Genomic DNA, 17,506 nt, shown 5'->3' with positions numbered 1-17,506 from the left:
AATTCGATTACTTTATCCTGTTGTACATAAAATGCTGAAACTACTGCTCGAGGGTCACTGACCCGCAATGCTGGTTTAAGGAGTAGTTTTAGAACTGCCTCTAAAACGTCAATGTCGGTAGTATTCAATAGATTGTTTAAATGCTGTAGTAGGTAAGTTGCAGGAAAATTCGAAGAGTCAGCTCAACTGATACCAGGTATACTCTGTTTGTTAAAAGACATTAGTGCGTACCTCGTAAGAGTTGTAAAGACTTTTATTTGCGCAAAAATCGAACAATATTTTTGTAAAGTTCAATATGGCCAATAATAGACTTTTCTCGGCTTTTGTAAATGGCTCTTTCTGCACATGTTCATGCAAATGATGCGTCGTTTCGGCAATATTTTTCAAAATGTCATCGAATCGGTTGAGTACTTCAACATACTGAAATAGATCGCCTTTAAGAGAAGTCCATGAGTTAATTTTGTCAGCGAATTCGGGGATCTGTTCTTGATCGTCATGCAAAAGATGATCCACAATGGATCTCAACTGAGAAGGCTTTTCATTAACAAGGACGTAAATGCAAAAGTTGTGAGTCTCAGGTCTTATTTTCTTTTTTCGCTGAAATTGACATTACCAAAGGTTGCACTTTCCTCACTGGAAGTCTAGTGATATGCATTCAGTTTAGTATTTACAACAGCTCGCAGCAATAGAAGAGAAAGATGCTATTCATAAATAGCAGCGAACTTTTTCGGAATTTTTACTCAAGGAGAGCAATTTTGAGCTACAAGAGTTAAAATTTTCGCAAAGCTTTCCTGATCAAATAGCAATCCTGTATTTCTGTTCGAGAGGTAAGGGAAGCCCTAATGGTCTACCCGAAATATATTTTTTTTCGGCGGCGATTCTTTTTCAATTCAGGTGATGATTATGCAGCCACAATTTTTTTCATTTACAGCATTTGTTGGTACAGCAGTTCCAAGATTCGTCGAGTTAAAAAAGAATGCTCGTAAATTCGAATTTGCTTCAGTCCGTTCATTTTATTGAAACAACTCTCTTGTCCTTTATCAAGAGCAAAAGGGCACCGTTTGCTATGAAATAAGCGGATTGAGTAAGCCTTTGAAAATGCATCGATTTGATACTGGGTATTTGTAATGAGAAAAAAAAGAGTGGGCTGTTTGTTCAACTGCTCCTTCTGCATCTGACCGTCTCAAACAAAGAAGCAGCTATGAGCACCCCAAACAGAATTAAAATAATTCTGCTTTACATGACGGTGACTCGTAACCATTGTTTAGAGCTGTGGATTCTACCTGCTAAGCTATCTCTCGAAATACTCATTGCCTAAAGCTTTATATATTTTTCATAGCTATTAACTGTCTACTCTTGCTTTGTTTGCTGCAAATATTCGGTCCAAGCTACAGAAGATTTAGCTATTACTTCGAAATGGATGGTGCTTGAATGATTTCATGGTTCCTGGTCTTCGATGCCGACTTTGTTCGATTGTGAAGTAAAGGTTATATGTTTTTATGCACAAACTTGATAATTAACCATTCATAGATGAGGTTTGAAGGAAAAGTTAAGCTGGGAACTTCATGAAAGAAATGAAGACCGGCCGTTTGTAACCACGCTTAAGACACATTGTCTCTCACGTCGAAACTGCTGCTCGAACTCTGCCAACATTGCGATACTTATTCCCTTCAAATATCTCTCTTTGAATATTCCTTAACTTAAATTACTTCCAACTTGGATATTATAACTAGCTACAATGTTAATCATTCTTCGGTATGTAGTACCCATGCTAAGTACGACTTATTCAAACGCGCTTTTTGTGCGTTTGATCGATCGATTGAGGGCTAGTATACTGATCAATAGGCCGTAACGTGGGCAGTACATAAAGCTAAAATATTTCTTGTTCACTTGGAATAGATTTTTACAAAAATAAAGAACGAAGAGTGATAAGCTCTTCAATGGCGTTAGGCCCGCTTCTTTCCTTCTCTCATAATAAAAGCTCTTCTCTTTAGTATTTCAAAATTGAATGTAAACTATTTTTATAATTGTGTGATAAGAGTGTGTGCCAACTCGATTGCCTTTTTAGGTTAAATTGAATTCAAATAGAAAACGGGTCCATCTGATCATTGTGAAGGAGTTATTTGTTATCAATTCGGTTATATGATAGAATAAAAATATGGTATTTACTACAAAAAAGCATTTATATCAGCGCAAAGTACACAATGAACCCAAATGGGTAGAGCCCTTAATAAAATAACCAACCAATTTGTAAGGTAACCTAAGCTGAAGAGTGTTACATTTTTTTCGCTCCTTTGTAGTGCTGACACTCAAGATCAATGCTGGAGAAGTAGTTCGCGAATCAATGGTTGTTGTATTGGGTTCTGTCGCGTAACTTGAGCAATACAAAAGATGACAACAAGGCCGTTCTAGTTTTTCCTTTATCAGCTCTTTTTTTGGTTTTAGTTTTTCTTGACGACACGACATTTTTTTACGTGGGAGACATGTCAGAAGAATAGCAGAAAAACGAAAGAGTAATAGCTAGTATATCACCAACTTTTTCCCTATTTCCCGCGATACATTTATCAACCAAAGCTCATCTGTGGCACACAAGGTCTTTAACTTGAAGAGTAACTGGACGGCGCGATCACCCGAAGAATAGTCATCATGAATAACAATAAATTCATCAACGATGCTTTCTGCGACTGCTATGTAATACTTCTTTGGAAGACTCTCTTCTTAACTTTATTGTACTTCTGCCCCGTTGTGTATTTTCGGATACATGAATAGATGAGCCTTCCTCTTTGAACGACTTACATACTTGTTGTTTGGCTTTACATTTACTTTTTACCTGTTCGTCTTCTCGTCATTTGTATATGTAAATGGATGTACCCATAAAAGAACTGTAACGTGGTTTGTTTTGTTTTTTTTCAATCTTTTTATTCTGGTACTTTTTTCCGTACTTGCTTTTTAATTATTTATTGTTCATATTGTTGACATGCATTTTGTTGAACCAATACAGATTGAATAAGGATATATTAATTGCCATCACAATATGCATGCACTTTTAACTGTTTGTATACGTTATTTATAGAGTATGAAATGAAATCATGCGTAAATTAACTAAAATGATGAGGCATTTTGTAAGAAAGTTTAAATTGTTGCTGTTGCTGCTGCTCCTATGACCATAGAATTGGAATCTTGGTTGAGATAGCCAGTATCTGCAGCATAGTCCAAAACGACGCCAACAAATTCATTTAGAATATTGATAGAACCATCATTTTGTGTTTGTACATTAGCGGTATGAAATTGGTCAGCGATGTTTGTTGCAGAGGCTTCGGTAGGTGTCGAAGCAGATGAGGATGATGATGATGATAATGCACATGAGGGCGATAAAAGGTTATGCATGGAAGGTAGCACACAGCAGAAGTTTGCGTCTCCCCCTGCTGTCGTCGTCGTCGTTGTTGTTGTGGAGGAAGTGGTAGACAATAAAGGTGATAGCAGTAAGATATGAGCGCTTTTGTTGTTGTTGTTGTTGTTGTTGTCCTGTTCTTGTTGCAGTTGAGTGATATGGCTATTAGGATGACTTGGAAGGGAGATATCGGAGGCGCAACTATTCGCTGGACTGTTGCTTCCGTTGCTTTGTGGAATATCTAAACTGTCATAAACACTGTTATTTATGTGTCGTTGTAAGAATAGATCGAGGGGCGGTTCAGATGGCAAATGTGGAGATAAATCGGGTAAGAATGCAGGGCTTGCTGTAGTGAGAGGCGTGGATGAAGGTAGGGTCGCTTGTTGCTTTTGCTGCTGTAAGGTTTGGTAGTAATGATGAGGGTGGTCTGTAACGTGATTCATGGTTTCAATGGATGGTAGTTTGATCTTTTGTTGTGGTGTACTGTAAAATGGCAACTCTTTGTTCATGACGGAACTATCGTGATGACGGTCATTTGGATGGATATTTGTAATGCTTATAGGATCTGTGGAGGGTAATAAAAAGGTGGCTGGCGATGTTGTGTCCATGCAAATGGACGCTTGTTGCTGCCTGTTCGTAGGGTGAAGTGATAGTCTGCTTTTGACGGGTAGTGGACCATCCAGGATGAGGCGTCTGCCTAATCTTCTGGCAATTTCATGCTTCACAAAGTCTTGCTTTTCAACAGACTTTCCTTCGCCGAATTTTTGACGTGCTAATCGATAGACACGGCATCTCAGATCATTTTGCCTGTTCTTTTCTCTGTTTTCTGCACGCCACTTTCGCATTCTATCATTATTACTGGGATTAGATTTCAAATGAAAGAGGCAAAGTTTTTATTTGAATGATACCAAGAAAAGAAAAAAAAAAGAGAGAGAGAGGGAGGGAGGATCAACATACCTTTCGGTACTTTCTTCTTTCGATATCACTTTTTTAGAGTGACCTTTCCACCTCTTTTGATCACGACAGCGAACATAGGGGATATTATGAATATTTGGATTCTCCATATGGCGTTTTCTATAACATTTTATTGAATGAGTATGTATTCCGTTTTTATCCAGTGCATTTCTGGTACTTACAAGTTTGAACGAGTAACAAAGACTGTGAATTTTGAGTAATATATAATAACGCAAAGCAGAAGGGAGGAGGTTACATCAACTCAAACTACACGCAATGGAGTAAGTGGCTTGGGGACTACCAGCTTTCATACCTTTTGGACATTGGGAGCAGGTGAAAATCTTTGTTGATGCTGGTTCTTCTGTTACTGCAGTTGACATAGGTAAAAACGTATCGTAGGATTTTAAAAGAGCACGGATAATTTTCAATAGACAAAATAAGAGAAAAAGGACAGAAAGAAAAGAAAAAGGAAAACAGGGTTTATGTATAAATAAAGCTACATAAAATGAATATATATGGTTATATATGTATTCTGTGTCGTGTATATAAAAGATGTAAATAAACAAAAGAACTGTGTTCTAAGTTTAAAAGGACCACCTTTCTTTCGCTTTGATAAGCAAAGAAGCAGCCAATTTGCCTTTTTTTTTTTTTTAAGTTACACCCTCACTCCCGCTCTCTTTCTCATGATGACATTCGCAGCGCCACTGACTTTAGAGTATCACTTAGCCTTCTTTTGATATGTTATTTATTGCTGTATGGCTTTTTGAAAAGATGGTATCCACTTACATGCGCATGTTTTTGTTGCAAAAATGCAATGAATTCAATTTGGGCGGGAAAATCTGTGTTGGCAGCAACAAAAATGCACCTGAATAAAACTGTACATAGAGCCTAAGTTTGAGTTGCTTAAGTGACATTAGCATTTCAAGGTGCATAAACTTTACTGCAAATCACCACTGTACACTTGCACTCATTCAGATTAAAGAAAGAGAATTAGCATCTGACTATGGTTCCTCTTGTATAGCTCGATATCTTCCTTTTTTAGATATCAAAGCACTTATCAAAATGTGAGTTCTGCTGTTCTTCTTGCTGTCTTTCTTTGAAATGTCTATGATTCTTTTCAGTTTTCAGTCAAATAGCAAGAGAGTCCAAATGTCGGAAGTCATGTGAAAGACCCTCTTTTTCATCTGAGAGCAAAAGTGTAGAACTCATGGATCAAACGACATTGTCTGCTACTGGAAAACAACTAGAAAAAGACCACTATTTGTACTTCTATATTGCAGCATGATGACGATCACTTTAGCTTGTCTGTTATCCAGAACTTAACTTTCCCCGATTGAGCACATAACCTATTTTACGACACTTTTCCCTTTAGTTGGCCCCCCTGAATCCATTTTTGTTCCCAAGCAGGTTCAGGAATTTTCTATGTTGTCATTCTTGAAAAGATATGTAAGGAACCTTCCATTCCCATCTGGACAATAACCATGCAAATCCTCTTTTAAAAGGATGAATAAAGTTTCTTTCAGTGACAAGTTTATTATCTTCTATAGTGTGACTGAGCCAACAACAGAAATAAACATAGTATACATGCTTTTGTTGGTAAGCATTGAACGATGGGTAATAGGTTTGCTAGCCATACATCCAGCTCCGTTGTTCTTCTTCCTCTTCTTCTTTCACCTGCTCTTCTGTCTCAAATTTGTGTCGACACATAGGACATGTATGATGCAACTGTAACCAAGGAACAATACATTCTAGATCAAATAAATGCCCACTTGCGTAAAATGATACACAGTGAATAGGGCGCAAAGAACGAGAATCTACCTTTCTCTTCCTACTCACTTACCATGGCAATTGGGTGACAGTATGATCACTTGATCTAAGGTTCTCTTTACAAATAATACAACTCTCCTCCCTTGATCATCACGAAGCAAGTGAGTATAACCGGCTCATTTTTACTCCAGGAATAATGTTTCTGAACTCACTTACTTGTCTAATGTATTTTTGTTCAGGTTCGGTAAGGTATCAATGAATCTTTTTGAGGCAGGTGGAGGGCCCTTGGCTTCATTTTGAGACTCTTCTAATAACTGTGAAACAAGATCGTCTAGGAATCTTTCCTGATCAACATCACCTCCTGTTCGCATCTGTTGTCGGAATTGGCCAAAGAACCTAGATAACGGTATTCCAGTTATCGAATTAATTTCGTGAAACAAACTTCAACAGCCTTACAAAATCACGCAAGCCCTTGCCTAGCCGTTTGAAGGAGCTGTTCCACATGACGCATGTCTCCCAAGGTTGATGAGCTGGTGTTTGATATAGATCCGGATGCTGGGTTCATGAATGCATCGAGATCGACATCGTATGTCTTTTTCTTCTTATGACTGTTTGGTTGAATACCAAGTTCATCTAAATCGAAAGAGAACAAAAAGCGTTCGTATCTGAGTATAGGCTTCAAATAGGTCATCTATCACTGTTATAAAGCATAATACCATAATAACTGGCCATTATTTCGAAATGTAAAAGAGACACGAGTAGGAAAGGTACACGTAATTGAATATTCAATTTGATTTATGCAATTCATCTATCGTTCAGAAACAGTTTAGCCCATCATAATTCGAACTCCTACTTGCGCTTTTCTGCCATAATTTGAAGGGTTACAGAACATATCATTTTCTTCTTAATAACAACGAAAGATCAGTTATAAATATCTTTGGTTAGAGTCTTATGTAATGTTTCTTTCGTCTATCGATATTTGGCGAGGTGTTGATTTTGTGAATTCGTATTACGAAACACTGTTGCGGCAGGATGTGTATTCTTATAGTAGAAAGCTTGCAAAAAAAAGGTTTTCATGTCATATTACGGGTGAGCATCGACAGCCTGTAGAGGGTTAAATGTGTCTGTGTCCATTCGTGTATAATGCCTGTTATCGATTAGGAATAAATGACTGTAGCTCTCCAGAATGGCAATATGCCTATAGTTGTACTACATTGCGTTTCGTCTTCTGTAACATCCAGTTAAAGTGATTTATGATTGTTCATTGTTTAAACAAGCTATCTAGCAGAATTGCGCTCACGAAATGCAGAAATAATCAAACAGAATGATGCAACACAGTTTACTTGGCTGCTACATAAAGCATGGCAGTGAATCCGTACGATTTCAATGTCAACAGATGACGATCTTTCGAGGGGATCAAACTGCTTTTTTATTATTGAATGCGGGATCTTCAGTATATATGAATCATAATTGAGTGAAAATAATGAACAATGTGGCGATCAACTAAACATTCAGAATAAGGCTCCCATTGCAGCGAATAGCCTATAATGCTGAGTTTCTTTCTAAACAGAAAATCAAAGCTCTTCATACCCACCCTTTTTTCTGCGTCCCCTTTTCAACATTGGCTCATTTTTTTTTATTTTTTTTTAAAAGCCTAAAAGCCTTGTTTCTCCTATCTTAGTCCCTTTCTTCTCTTTCCAATCTCTTAAACCTTCTTTTCTTCACATTTCGAAACCTTTCTCTGGTCATTTCGTTCATTTACACTCATTTTGTCAAAGAGACTGAACCATTGGCCGCAACATGATATACCTCACATCGAATAAGAAAGTGCTGCTGCCAGCCGTTCTGTTATTCACTCTCGTTTCACTAATATTCATATACAACGCAACAAAAGAACCCTTTAAAGGTTACACCAAGTCAATGGAACTGCAACAATCCTTTGAGACGAATAAGAAACCTTCGATTTTGAATAATACAGCACAAGTCGATCATTTGGAATTGACAAGAAAGGAATGGGAGTCTTGTCTTGATCCCGGAGAAACCGCTTCTGTCTATCTTTCCATTGTTATAGTTACTAGAGTTGATAATTATGCTGGGTAAAGAAAAGAAAGGTGCTTATATGACTATCCTCCTTTTGTCTGATTAAATGTTTTTATGATTGTTTATTTGAGTAGAGGTCAGCAGCATCGTTTACAGAATTTCATTGATTCTGCATATATTTTAGCAGAAAAAACACAAACAGACATGGAATTATTGATTGTCGAATGGAATCCGCCCGAGAATAAAAGGCGAGTGATAGATGCTTTTGTAAGTTCTTACTAGTCTTTGAAAGCTAGTCGTCCTCTTTTTTTGGTATTTTTTTTTTCATGTACAGCCAATTAATGCTTATTCTGGAATGCGTATAGAGGTTTAGAGCATCCAACTATTTGAAATATAGAATCATTACTATACCAAATTCTCTACATCAAATCATGAAGAATCGCGGTAACTCACCTTTACATGAATTTGAAGGAAAGAATGTGGGTATTCGCTTTGCTAGAGGCGAATTTGTAGTTTGTACCAACCAAGGTAACATCAGTAGTGAATAATTGGATCGTAGTACCAGTGGACTAAGCTGTTTTTCTTCCACAGATGATATTTGGTCTCACAACTTCCACAATGCTGTTCAATCAAGAGTCTTTCAAAAAAATGTCATTTATCTACAACATCAGGATCCCCATAATATTCATGATAATTTACCACCTTCCATTGTCAATTTGGAACCCTTTCCTTCTGATGAAACCATCTACGAAAGCTGTAAACTAGGCGATCAATCATGGGGAAATTACACTCTTCCTCCACCCATCAAGGTCACTAGTCGTTGGGACATCAAGGATAAAAAGAAAGAGATTCACATTTTGGAAGCAGCAGATCAAGCAGGTGACTTTACCATGGCTCATAGAGATACTTGGAAAATCCCAAGAGGTTATCGTGAAGATGGCGGTGTTGCTTGGTAAGTATTCTATTTGCATTCATTGTGCATGGAAAAAAAAAAAAAGAAAAGAAATTGTTCCTGACCCATATGGCATGCTGTGCACGTTAGGATGGATATTGAATTCATATGTACCGCTGCATGGACAAAGAATATTCCTGTTGTCTACGTCAAACCTGGCTTTACTTGCCATCAAGAACATGCCAATGTCTGGGAGAACAATAAGGAAGCGATGAACGACAATAAGAATATAGACATGGGCAAAATTGAACGTAAAGAAAGTGTTTACATGAACAAAGATGGTGAATGGGCTTTGATGAATTACAACATTTGGGAGAAAGGTTTAGGTTGTATCGAGTTCCAAGGTGGACTTCCTCTGTAAAGAAAAGAGCTCAGGACACTGCAATTGCTATCCTTATTTAATTGATCTTTCTTTTTTTGATACTATCACTTGCATGCGACACTGTCATGACTGTTGATTTTTGGTGGTGGGGAAGCCTTCTTCACCATTAGACTGTCAGAACTAAAGTCCATAGTTTCCCTGGATAGGCTGTTATTTGTAACGTTAATTTATTTTTCTACATCATTTGTTGTTTTTGCTCCTTCCAATTTTATTATATATTATTATCATTATTGTTACAGTGATTAAATTGTGTATATTATTTTTTCTATCTTACTCTCTAAGCACCCTCTGAAGTAACCTGAGATAACTTGGTAAGCTTCTAGGAAGCCCATCGGATGGAAAACTAGGAATTCTGTTATTCAATTTATTAGTTGTTGAATACAAATTTTATTACTTATGCCAGATGTATTATTTGCATTACTTTGAATAATCATTTTGCTAGTTAAAAAACATCAAATCCTATGTCAATAGCTGTTCGACTTCTCTTACATAGTATGGACTAATGATATTCAACCTATCGATTACATCAAAGCTTCGTAAACAATACTCAAAAGCCGGTGAACGTACGAAAAGAAAAATCGAACAATTGTCCCGGAGCATGTGTGGGCCTGCAGTTGACCAACAACAGCAGCAGCAAGTAGTAGTTGATGTAAGTGCTGCAGCATCTGCACCATTCGTAGTAGCTGAAGGGTTTGATAGCCTTGATTTAAGCACGGAATACGATCCAGCCGCTGCTGCTTATCTCAGTGATTACCAGAGGATGACCTTCAAGCTGAAGAAATTGCCGCAAACACTCAACTTTGTGTCCCGTTGGAATCTCCTCCTGATGAACCCACACAGTCAACTATGCCCCGTTTAAATTACCAAGCCTTGTGGGGGGCAGTTTGGTAAAGAACCTTTAACGTGGTATCTTGCGTCAACGGCTTTGCATGGTGAGTCAACGTTCCGTGCGAGCCCTCTAGACATAGACCCTGTCTCCTGCGTTTGTAACCAGAAGAAGCAAAAGGTCGTAACAGTTTATTTTTTCAATTGCAAGTTTGTCATTGCATTTCAGCTATTAAAAGTTTAAGACTGAAAAATTGAAATCTTTCTTTTAATAGCACAAGCTGAAATTACTGTTGCTTACTGCAACTGCCGTACGCTTTCCGAAGCATTCATCTTAAGGCAATGAATGCCAGCTTCAGCTGAGCAGACTAAAACAGCTGTTGATTTTGCTGTTTTAGATTATCTTCACACCCTGAAGATGGAAGCTTCCATCTCAAATGATGCATACACAAATGTGTATAATATCCATCTCTTCAAAGACTTGAAAATAGAGATGGATATCAAAAATGTAATATATAAAGAACTTTATTGTCACTTCCTTTTATGAACATTTTGAGTTTTATTTTTAGGCAAAGCCCTTGACGAAAAATGTCCTTAACAGGACTTCATTTTGTTTATTGTAAGCTGTTTCTGCATGCTGAAGATTCTGTTCGGGAAGCCGGCAATTGCCCTGATTATCATTGCCTCTTTTGCGACGTAAGTTTCTTAATTGCATTTCTATTTTTATTTTTATTTTTTTTTTTTTTTTTGCAATAGTTGGGACTATCATTCATCACAACAGTATTACAGAATTCTAGTCGCAAAATTATTACAATGGATGGCAACTTCCAATTGGAAAGGAGGAACGTTGATAATGGGATTCCCGCAGCACAAGCTGTAGGGATTCTCGGTAAGTCGGCTTCTGAAGCCGAAGCCTGGGGCAGTAAAGAAGAGGTCGAGCAGTTTGAGGTGGCCAATAGACATACCAAGAATGAAGTGACGGTAAGTAGCCTGTAACACTTGAAGAATGAGAGTAATTTGTTAACATTGATAAATTTGACAATGAATGCATACACATAGTGTGTTGCTGTAGAGGTGAGTAATCAAAGGTTCAAAGCCGCAAGCAGTAGCACACGTAAGCTCGATAATCGTTACGATGAAAATGGAGTTTTCTCTCTTAGTTGCGCCAGATGTTATGACGCCTCATAAGCGAATAACTTCTTGAGAAGAGGTTTCACCTCTCTAAATATATAATATGATCCAAATCTGAAGTTAATGCACTTCAGTGTTTTTATCTGTTCTTTTCTTGCCCCCACGTGTTTCTTGTATTTGTTTACTCAATAAACGTTATTTTAAGTACTATCTTTCGGCCCGTTGTAACAAATCTTCAGAGACGTTTATAACACCAACCCCACAGTCTTGTTCCATTCATTGGTCCTCATCATTTCTGTCACAGCTCACAATCATGACACCATGCATAATTCAGGTTAGACGCTTTTTTTATCATTTAAATGATGTGGACACATCAATAACAATTCATTTAGTGAGCTCAGTGAATGCTTTATCATCCATAAAAGAGAAACTGAATGCTGATCTTTCGTTTGTAATAGTGACGGGTGTCATCTGAGAGTGGCAGAGATGCTTAGATGCTTTGAGGATTAAAGCAGGGCGGAAATATACGGCGAGGCCTTCTTGCCATACGATAACTTTTACGTTGAGAAAGCGCTCAAAAAGAGTCTAAATCTAACTCCTTAGATGTCTTGAGTAAAACTGGTTTTTTTGTCAAAAATTAAAGAAAACCATTCAAATTAGGTTTATTTTAAATGTCTGAGTTCAATGAGAGCATGTCTGAAAAAGAAAAAAAAGTTAGCGTTAAATTAAGCAGCAAATTTTTCATTCTACTACTCTTTTTTTTCTTTTGTGCTGATTGTTGAATTATCTGAGTTATCGACCAGTACAGACATTATCTATATTTTTTTGGTACTATATAAGCAATGTGGCTGACGAAAGATGATGACAGTTCAGAATATGTTGCAGCTGTGCCAAAATACTTCAAATCAGACAGACAAAAGAAGTTATGGAAATGGATAGCAATTGGTGTGGCAGCTGTCATTATTATTGTCATTGTTGTAGTGGTGGCTGTCGTCGTTACTGAAAATAAGAGGAAAAGTAGCAGCAATAACACTGCGTCTGACGGAATCAATACAGCCAATGGACGATATCCTATCTCTCCTTATTCTCACATCACCTTGATGAAAACGTTCAATGGAACCTCCACCGGTAACAATTCAAGAGTTTTTGTCATTGGTGATGTTCACGGATGTCTGGATGATCTCAACGCACTCGTAACAAAGATCAATTACAATCCAGCAAATGACAAAATCATTTTAGCAGGTGATATAGTAGCAAAAGGACCCGATAGTGTTGGTGTTATACGGAGAGCGAAAGAATTAGGGGCTTATTGTGTTCGTGGAAATCATGATGATAAAGTTTTGCGTTTAAAGTCGTTTGAGATGCAACACGGTCGAAAAGCAATGTTCCCACTGGATGCTACTATGCCAGAAGGGAATGTACCCGATCCGATAAAATTCAAAAATTACCATGCAGCCATTGCATTGTAAGTATTTCTTATCTGCTGTTAATTTTAGTAGCAATATTAAACCATTTAACCGGTTTCCCCGATATTAGAAATATGACAAAAGAAGATTACGAATATTTGGTTAATTGCCCAGTTATTCTGCATTTACCCAATTACAATGACACAGTAGTGGTTCATGCTGGCGTTGATCCAAACCTGAAAAGCTTAGAAGATCAGATTCCCTATCTAGTGATGAACATGCGTAATATATACAACTCAGTTCCTACGCCAGAAAAAGATGTTGGTATCCAATGGGCGCAAGAATGGAATTCTTTGCAGAAGAATTTAGTTACCAATTATACCAACGTTTTTTATGGACATGATTCTAGTAGAGGATTGAATATTCAAGCGTATACCTTCGGTTTAGACACTGGTTGCGTCGAGGGAAAAGAATTAACAGCTATGGAAATTTCAACCAGGGAAGTCACTCAAGTGAAGTGTTCTGCTTATCTAAAGCATTACACTGAGCAGGAGGATATCATTTAGAAAGTAAAATTACACATTATTCAACCTTAAGCACTGTTTTACTATTTCAATACATGCAAAGCCGTTCCCTTGTATCATGCTTACATTTTACATATTGCATCTCATGTATATTACATACATTACATCTGTACAGAAACTTTTATTTATTGTAATCAATATTGTCCTTTTTTGAAAAAAGTTTATTTGGCCTAGTAGAAATAAACTCTAACAATTAATGCATATCTTTTTATACAATTGTGATCGTTTTGCATGTCCCTGCCGCACGGTGGTCCACTGAAAAGAATCAAGAGTCATAAGACTGTGCTATTGCTCGTCTTTGATTGTCAAATCGTGATTTGAGGCGATATGACGATATCCTGTATCTTGAGTAATTGATGTATGAGATGTCAAGCGCAAAGCCAACACGGACTCATTTTGTCAGACTCAATGATAAGCAGTTGCTAAGTGGCAGCAATTATAGCTGATTGAAAAGTAAATTATACAGAGAGTGGCTGTGGAACCTTTATCTTTGCAGGTCCATGAAGAGAACTAGGTGGGCGATAACGATTTCAAGCTTGCTTGGGCTTTATTGACGTTACGTTGTAACGGATCATCGACATTTGCTGGAGGGGGTTGCATCATTATCTGCTTTTCTGAAGCGAATATAAAAATCAAGCTTTGCTTCAAGAATGACATTGCCAAGGATGTAATAAGAGTTTCATTTGTCACGTACAAAAATGGGTAATCCTTCATTGAAACTGCGTCGATAAAATATACAGAGAGTAAGGATATCAACTCTTCTCGGCTTTTCGCTTTAACGTTTTGTTATTCTTCGTCGTCGTCGTCTTCATCGTCTGCAACTACCTTTGGCGGATACTTTTTTAAAGCCAAATCCATTTCTTTAGGGTAAACTGAAGCTAATTGTCTTTTTATAGTGTTGATTTTTCGAAACACAGAATCCAAGTCGCCCTTCACTTCTTTAAGCAATTTTGTATGTGCTTCGAATTGCTTATGCACATTCTGATATCGCGCTTGACTGAACCGATTGAAGGCGTCTAATTTTTGTTCCGCATTTTTAAAAGTGGATAAGCTATGTAAATGTTCAAACAGTTGTTCAGTATGCTATCGCTTTATTTGGCAACGGAGCAAACAAAAAAATCTTCGAGATTCTTTACCTCTCATTTTGATTGTTGGTAATTTGGATTAACTCTTGATCCCTTTTCATTTGCAAGAATTCCTGAGCAGTAGCTGCATGACTAAATTCTGGCATGGTTCAGGTCAACTGCTTTTTTTGGCGTGAAATGCACAGCAAAAAAAAACAAAAAAAAAACAAAGAGTGGTTATCTCTTTGAATGAGGGAGGACATTAAATAATTTTGCAGGTGAGCGTCGTTCCTTTTTGTGCAAGTTACAAAAGATAGCCCATCTGCTCTTGCCAATTGATTTAGCGCAAGAATAATTTGCAACAGTGTATGAAAACTTGAAACAAATCAATTAAAATATTTTTTTTTGTTTTTTCATCAGATGGTCACAACAATAACAACGAAAAGGGCTTTCTTGCTAAAGAAAGTATAATAACCTAACTATTGTTCTTCAACTGCTCGTACCTGGATTTTGCTTCTCACTTTGCATGAAACTCAGTCTCATCACGCTGCACCGTCAAGAGACTTATGTAAGCCTGTTACTGCCAACTTTTGGGATTTTTCTGGAGGAAGAGGGTCCAGCAGGTTGAGAAATCATCATCATGAGATTTCCAAAGGTTTCTAAGCAATTCAAAGATTTAGGTTATCGTGTAACACTCGGCTAGGTTAGTTCCGTTCTACGACATTTGCAAAAAGATAAGAATCAATCAAAAAGCTTACAAAGAATGAATCGAAAACAATGATTTTGGGGCAAGAGTACATATACAACAATGGAAATAAACACTATATATCGTGAAAACGCTAAGTTACTTTTGTGTGAGCTGCCCCCCTTACACTCTTTTTTTCCCTGTTTATTTTGTTTTTAAATTTTCCTTCATTTTGTAAATTCTTTTCTTTTTCTTCATCTTTTCCTGTTATAAGAATATATAGTTTGAACGTAAAAATACAAGAGTACAACTGGCATCGTTATTACGTTACAGATATAATAGCACTTACTCTACCTGCCTTTTAGCTTATGTTACTCAATCCATTCAGAATGATTACAGCAAGAGTTTGCAGATTCGTAACGAATTGGATATTCGCTTTCGTTTATTTGTATGTATATCTTGCATCCATCATCAAAGCAACTCTTATTTTGGTTAAAAAGAGAGACAACAAATATGCTCAACGACAGCACGAATCAAAGGAGGAGCTGTACAAGTACTACAAAGAGCATTTTCCATCTCATTTTCAACAGACATGCGATACTTTGGCGACGTGCGCATCATCCACTGCTGCATACAATGAAAATAAAAGCAAAGCACTGATCAACAGATTACCCAATGAAGTTCTATACAAAATATTTGATTTACTTGAAATGGATGATTTATCCCGCGCTACAGCTGTAAATAAACGTTGGCATAAAGTCATCAACCCCATTCTATGGAAGTCAGTAATACCTGATGCTGCACTTATCAGTTGCGTACCTGCATTTGCTATGGCAGACAGAAAGTATAAAACAACCCATTTTCATCCAAAATCACACATATCGCCACGCTTTTCTTTTCACAAGCCCCAATACGGAATTGCTGTTCGCTCACTCGATCTCACTCATATTTCTTTCTCTGTAACGGATTGCTATATTCGTCATATCGCGAGTTATTGTCCGAACTTACTCTATTTGAATCTTTCCGAATGTCACTACCTCACAGACGATAGCCTCTTTTATATTAGTCGCTGCTTACCGTCCCTCGAAACACTTATTTTGCAAGGCTGCTATCTGATCACTGATAAAGGACTATCCGTGCTTGCTGCCAACCAGAAAAATTTAGTTACGGTGAATTTAGGTGGCTGCACTGGCATTACAGAAAACGGTGTCATAAACCTCCTCACATCTACTTGTACTTCTTCTAGCAGTGACAACGGAAAGCAAAAATCTTCGTCCATCCGACGACTTTGGTTGAATGACTGCCGTTTTAAAAAGACAAGAATACTTCTTCAGCAGATTGGTCGCACCTGCAATACACGACTTGAATGGCTGGATATTGCTCGCTGTGGTCATGACGGTGGCAAAGAAGGTGACACCGATTATGACTATGGTAACCTTCTTCACCACTCCGATATTGAACAGCTTATTTTGGCCTGTCCCAATGTAACCCGTCTTAACCTTGGCATGAAACCTATCAAGGAGGAGTCAGCCATCACGGCTTTAATGAATGCTCATGAAGCCGAAGATCATCCGTTCAACGAGTTGACCCACTTACTTCAGCGCTTCAACCTTGAACCTTCATTATCGCAAACGTCGCAACACACCTTAAGAGACCATCGTCTTCGCATGAATGCGCGACAGATTCAACTTCAACAACGAGACGTCATATCGTCGGATACAGTAACCTTTATTATCACGCATTTGACAAAATTGGAGCGCTTGGATTTGTCTCGTTGGAGATGTCTATCCGAGAAGGTCATGCACACATTGTCACTTGAAGGTCAGACTTCCGGTCGATGGACTCACTTGAATCTCACAGGATACTCACCGACCAGAAAAGGCATGGCGTACCTCTTGGATCTTTACAGACAGTACAACAGCAATATTCGTATCACTATCAGAAACGATGAAATCTTGGTTCCACGCTTTAGAATTTCTCGTCGTCGTCATGTTTCTTCTCCTGTCCCTCTCCCTAATGATGAAGCTCGCATGGATTTCTCTTCTGTTGGTTGTAGCAGTACAAGCAGCTCACCAACTGTTTCCCCTAGTTCAAGCACAAGCAGGATCAGCATAACAACGAAAATTGGGAATACTGCTACTCTGCTAGAAACAAAAAACCAATCCACTTTCTAGCCATCTGTTTTCTTATATTTGATTAGGAATTCCCATTTTACCAATTCTGTTTCAAATTAGTATAGCCTGTATTTCTTTGCTTATTTATAACATTTCTTTGTCTTTACGCACTTTACTTTCGAAGTATACCCCTAGTATTTTTTTATTTGCA

At 37.7% G+C, this 17,506-nt stretch overlaps 7 protein-coding genes across 7 annotated transcripts; 4 read left to right on the top strand and 3 right to left on the bottom strand.

The window, feature by feature from the left end:
• Window positions 1-3,079: 3,079 nt before the first annotated feature.
• On the bottom strand, window positions 3,080-4,817 carry BDF20DRAFT_942553 (uncharacterized protein). Its single transcript, XM_053084809.1, has 4 exons — window positions 4,659-4,817; window positions 4,528-4,549; window positions 4,349-4,465; window positions 3,080-4,249 (listed from the first exon to the last, which is right to left on the bottom strand). The coding sequence occupies exons 1-4, from the start codon at window positions 4,723-4,725 to the stop codon at window positions 3,133-3,135; spliced, it is 1,323 nt and encodes a 440-aa protein (XP_052935879.1). The 5' UTR covers window positions 4,726-4,817; the 3' UTR covers window positions 3,080-3,132.
• Window positions 4,818-5,971: 1,154 nt separating this feature from the next.
• On the bottom strand, window positions 5,972-6,844 carry BDF20DRAFT_913909 (uncharacterized protein; the record flags this gene model as incomplete). The annotated part of the gene is made up of 5 exons (XM_053084123.1): window positions 5,972-6,113; window positions 6,186-6,254; window positions 6,329-6,508; window positions 6,577-6,745; window positions 6,829-6,844. The coding sequence occupies 5 exons, from the start codon at window positions 6,842-6,844 to the stop codon at window positions 5,972-5,974; spliced, it is 576 nt and encodes a 191-aa protein (XP_052935878.1).
• Window positions 6,845-8,032: 1,188 nt separating this feature from the next.
• On the top strand, window positions 8,033-9,465 carry BDF20DRAFT_821716 (uncharacterized protein; the record flags this gene model as incomplete). The annotated part of the gene is made up of 6 exons (XM_053077629.1): window positions 8,033-8,208; window positions 8,287-8,419; window positions 8,518-8,680; window positions 8,744-8,968; window positions 8,999-9,104; window positions 9,195-9,465. 6 exons carry the CDS (start codon window positions 8,033-8,035, stop codon window positions 9,463-9,465), a joined length of 1,074 nt encoding a protein of 357 aa, XP_052935877.1.
• Window positions 9,466-10,899: 1,434 nt separating this feature from the next.
• BDF20DRAFT_836376 (uncharacterized protein) lies at window positions 10,900-11,499 on the top strand (the record flags this gene model as incomplete). The annotated part of the gene is made up of 3 exons (XM_053078950.1): window positions 10,900-11,007; window positions 11,068-11,292; window positions 11,371-11,499. The coding sequence occupies 3 exons, from the start codon at window positions 10,900-10,902 to the stop codon at window positions 11,497-11,499; spliced, it is 462 nt and encodes a 153-aa protein (XP_052935876.1).
• Window positions 11,500-12,184: 685 nt separating this feature from the next.
• On the top strand, window positions 12,185-13,565 carry BDF20DRAFT_875654 (Metallo-dependent phosphatase-like protein). Its single transcript, XM_053081337.1, has 2 exons — window positions 12,185-12,907; window positions 12,979-13,565. Exons 1-2 carry the CDS (start codon window positions 12,285-12,287, stop codon window positions 13,412-13,414), a joined length of 1,059 nt encoding a protein of 352 aa, XP_052935875.1. The 5' UTR covers window positions 12,185-12,284; the 3' UTR covers window positions 13,415-13,565.
• A 653-nt stretch (window positions 13,566-14,218) lies between these two features.
• On the bottom strand, window positions 14,219-14,663 carry BDF20DRAFT_913905 (uncharacterized protein; the record flags this gene model as incomplete). Its single annotated transcript, XM_053084122.1, has 2 exons — window positions 14,219-14,483; window positions 14,569-14,663. The coding sequence occupies 2 exons, from the start codon at window positions 14,661-14,663 to the stop codon at window positions 14,219-14,221; spliced, it is 360 nt and encodes a 119-aa protein (XP_052935874.1).
• A 1,183-nt stretch (window positions 14,664-15,846) lies between these two features.
• Window positions 15,847-16,995, top strand: BDF20DRAFT_808698 (uncharacterized protein; the record flags this gene model as incomplete). The annotated part of the gene is made up of 1 exon (XM_053076573.1): window positions 15,847-16,995. A coding segment is annotated over one exon (1,149 nt), but the record flags the coding sequence as incomplete, so codon positions are not given.
• Window positions 16,996-17,506: the final 511 nt, after the last annotated feature.

This window comes from Mycotypha africana (genome assembly GCF_025528875.1).
Source record: "Mycotypha africana strain NRRL 2978 chromosome Unknown BDF20scaffold_6, whole genome shotgun sequence".
Classification (NCBI taxonomy): domain Eukaryota; kingdom Fungi; phylum Mucoromycota; class Mucoromycetes; order Mucorales; family Mycotyphaceae; genus Mycotypha; species Mycotypha africana.
This window is presented reverse-complemented; position numbering and strand designations above follow the sequence as displayed.